Source organism: Vigna radiata, chromosome 9 (genome assembly GCF_000741045.1).
Source record: "Vigna radiata var. radiata cultivar VC1973A chromosome 9, Vradiata_ver6, whole genome shotgun sequence".
NCBI lineage: Eukaryota > Viridiplantae > Streptophyta > Magnoliopsida > Fabales > Fabaceae > Vigna > Vigna radiata.
In genome coordinates, this window is record NC_028359.1 from 13,000,466 (window position 1) to 13,003,806 (window position 3,341).

The following is a 3,341-nucleotide window of genomic DNA, read 5'->3' on the forward strand; positions in this document are numbered from 1 at the left end:
ACATTTTAGACGTTTGATCTATGAGTCTGACGTCTATATAGACGTCTGACCTATATAGTCCGACGTCTATATAGACGTCTGACCTATGGGTCCGACGTCTCATTTAACGTCACTCGAATAGACGTCGGTTCGGGATCTGACGTTAAAAGCCCAAAATAACCGACGTTAAACAGCGTTTTTCCACTAGTGGTATATTAGTGCTCTTTCCAAAACATAATCTTAGTATATTCATCATTTAAGTAGTTGGTTCAGCCTATGTTTGAATAGTTAAGATGAGATCCTAGATTCAAACTTCATACCACAATTCAACTTCAAGAAAAGAAAACGACATTCAACGTTGTAATACAATGAAACATAACATTATATGGAAAACAAAGAAAATACAACGAAAAATATATTACGATTCAAAGAAAAACAGCCAACATCCGTAGTTTGTAGCGATGCTCCAAGGCTCAAATCTCTGTATTGGGATTGGGAAAAATATGGAGTTCGATTAAAACTTGTCTCCAATAAGATAAGTGAAACTGAAGCCATGAACATTAACTGAAACCAGAAGCTTCTCACAGCCTCTATAGATGGTTGCTTGCAGCGAAAGAGGAGCTAATCCCAGAAATATCTGTCCAAGATGCAGAACTTGCACTGGTCCAATATTGTTCATTCACTGGATTATCGTTTCCCAAGAAAAGTGTTGACAAATCAGGTTCCTTGCGTTCTTCCATTTTCACTGAAGCTATCTGAGCCATGATCCCAGAAGTTGAAACCTTTGGCCTTATATATCCACTCACCTCAGCACTACCATCAAAAGGGTATAAATTAGAAGCTGGTGATGAACCTTCCAAGGAGGCCAAGAAAGGAAACTGCTGTGGCATTCTCCATTGGTCAAAACCAGGTGCTGTGAAGATTGAAGTGGCACCACCACATAAAGCACTTGTTCCAATTTGATAACTCAAGTCTCCTACTCCTCCCACTGGGCCATAACTGAGGCCATAGTTTAGGCTTATGTCTCCATCTCCAAACTCACCAAGTTGATGCAATGGAGGCATGAATCTGAAGGGTGGAATTTGGGGTGCAAGCCCTATTCTCTCACTCTTCGAAGATCCCACGAGGTCAGAGGTTGCCGGAGAGTTGGAGCCGCCTCCACTGCCGCCGGTACCTTTGCTCCTCTTGTTCCTCCTGCAGCCTCCGCCCACGGGGACACTCCTTAAGGCGCCGCCTCTGGTCCAGTACCTCCTGCAGGTCTTGCAGAAGTGGCGGGGCTGAGAGAGACTGTAGTTGTTGAAGTAGCAAAATTTGGTGTTGGTGGATTCGCAGCGTGGACACTTGAGTGCAACCTCTGGCATTGGCATGTTGGCCATCCTTGCCCTATCAGCCATGGACCCTGGCCTGATTGAACCCTCTCCATGAGACTGCATTGCAACCGTAAGTGGTGGCGGTGGTGGTTGAAGCAGCTGCTGAGAGTTGGAGTCACTGCCTCCGGGTTGGTGCCAATTGGATGCATCAAAATAAGAATCTGGGATGGAAGTAAAAACCATGATTCACTCTCGGAGCTTAGTTTTTCTATTGTAAAGCTTTATGAGAGAAAATCACATGAATGTGTGTAGTGAGAAGGAAAGAGAGAAGAGAAGACTGTGTAATGACGAGCTAAAGAAAAGGAAGGGCCTTTAAGTATTTATATATAATGCTGATGTTCATTCTCTTTAGTAACACCTTTTATTTTTAACTTTCTAGGGTTTTGAGGTGGTGGTTTCTTATACAGATAAGCTCCTCTTTCTATGTTTTGCAAGACTGTGACTACTGTGGTAAGACAGTGAGATCAGTGCTAGCGGCTGATCGACCAGCCTATATGTGTCAGGAATTAATTTGGTTTAGAATAAGTCAAAAACCTTAAGTATGATGCGGTTGTGTTGTGAAAACTAATCCTAATATAGATTAAGGTGAGGAACGTATTGAATGAAGGTGTTAATGTTTTTTATAACAAAGAAAAAGGTGGCTGTTGGTGCTTTAGTGATGGACATTTGTCGAAACCTTTCCTGGATCCGGTCTGTTCCCTTCCATACTAAACTTGACTGAAATTTTATCCTCAGCACTCTCACGCGTCACCACATGGCGAGTGAGAACACTAATCTAAATAATAGGAGAACCAACATCATAATTGATTCAACGATACCTGTAAATCGAACTTTTATGGAAACTATTAAATGTTCAATTTTTTTCTACATGTAAATAAGGTATATCATCTATATAATTTTCACTCATCATGTTTAGACTTAAAAATACAACTGAGGCGTAGAGGTTGACAAAATGAATTTGGAATGTTTAAATATAGAGGTTGTCAGCTTTTGGCAGGATATACTACTTCAGTTTTGTGTAGAATCAAGGTAGTAGGTCTATTTTGAAAAAATTGTCAAGTAAAAATTTTGATTTGTAGAGGAGAAGCATGGTTTTTTGCCTCGAGTTTTCATAGAACCGAGACAGTATACTCCTTAGGCATCTGTTCCAATTGAACCGAGACATATAGTTTCGTAAAAACTATAAAATTGTCACCGCGTTTTGATACGCTTTGGTTTTTTCGAAACTGAAGCATAATGGGCGAGTTAAAAAACTATTTATTTACTAGTGAATCTTTGTTTTTTTTTTTTTTGAAATTAACGAAACAACTAGTGATGAATCAATAATAAAAGAGAAAGGATAGAGAAAGATTCACACAAGCAATTTATACTGGTTTGGCCAAGCCTACATCCAGTCTTCCATTAACAACCTTAGTTGAAGGGTTTTCACTATAATAATAGAGTTAACAAGATATCCCCACTCAGTGTATTTCTCTCCACACTCAAAATCACTATAGCAAAACAAGAAGTGAATACCCTCACTCTTACAACATAGAGAACAATCACAATTCTCTCAAAACCTTGAGAACAATCTTAGCTCTCACAAAGAACAATCACAACTCTCTCCCCTAGCATACCCGAACAAGAACAAAATAGTCAGATTGTATGTGATTTATCTGATCTTCCAATCACACTCCAATAGTGTAGATTGAATCATAATTGTTCAACACACTTTCTTAATAGAATCTTGATGTATATGAAACCCAAATTGATCATTGATTCTTCAACAAACTTCTTGGACGTTACTGTAATCAAAACTCAATGAAACAGTTAGTTATGAAATTGATTGCAATTGAATTCAATTGAAACAGCGCGAATAAGACAGTTATTTATAGGAATTTCTGAATCTTGATGAAATATACTCGATTAAGAAATTTATGTAATTTGTTAAGCTTTTCCTTCTACTTTAACAGATTTTCTTCTGTTTTGATTTAATAGATTATACAACGCATG

The 3,341-nt window shown here is 38.7% G+C and overlaps 1 protein-coding gene across 1 annotated transcript; it reads right to left on the reverse strand.

Moving 5' to 3' along the window:
* Positions 1 to 304: 304 nt before the first annotated feature.
* LOC106773377 (dof zinc finger protein DOF5.1-like) lies at positions 305 to 1,740 on the reverse strand. The gene has a single exon (XM_014660074.2). It carries the CDS (start codon positions 1,530 to 1,532, stop codon positions 570 to 572), a length of 963 nt encoding a protein of 320 aa, XP_014515560.1. The 5' UTR covers positions 1,533 to 1,740; the 3' UTR covers positions 305 to 569.
* Positions 1,741 to 3,341: the final 1,601 nt, after the last annotated feature.

Excerpts from the sequence above, each read along its gene's own strand:
- LOC106773377 (XM_014660074.2), bottom strand. The coding sequence starts at position 1,532 with ATGGTTTTTACTTCCATCCCAGATTCTTATTTTGATGCATCCAATTGG.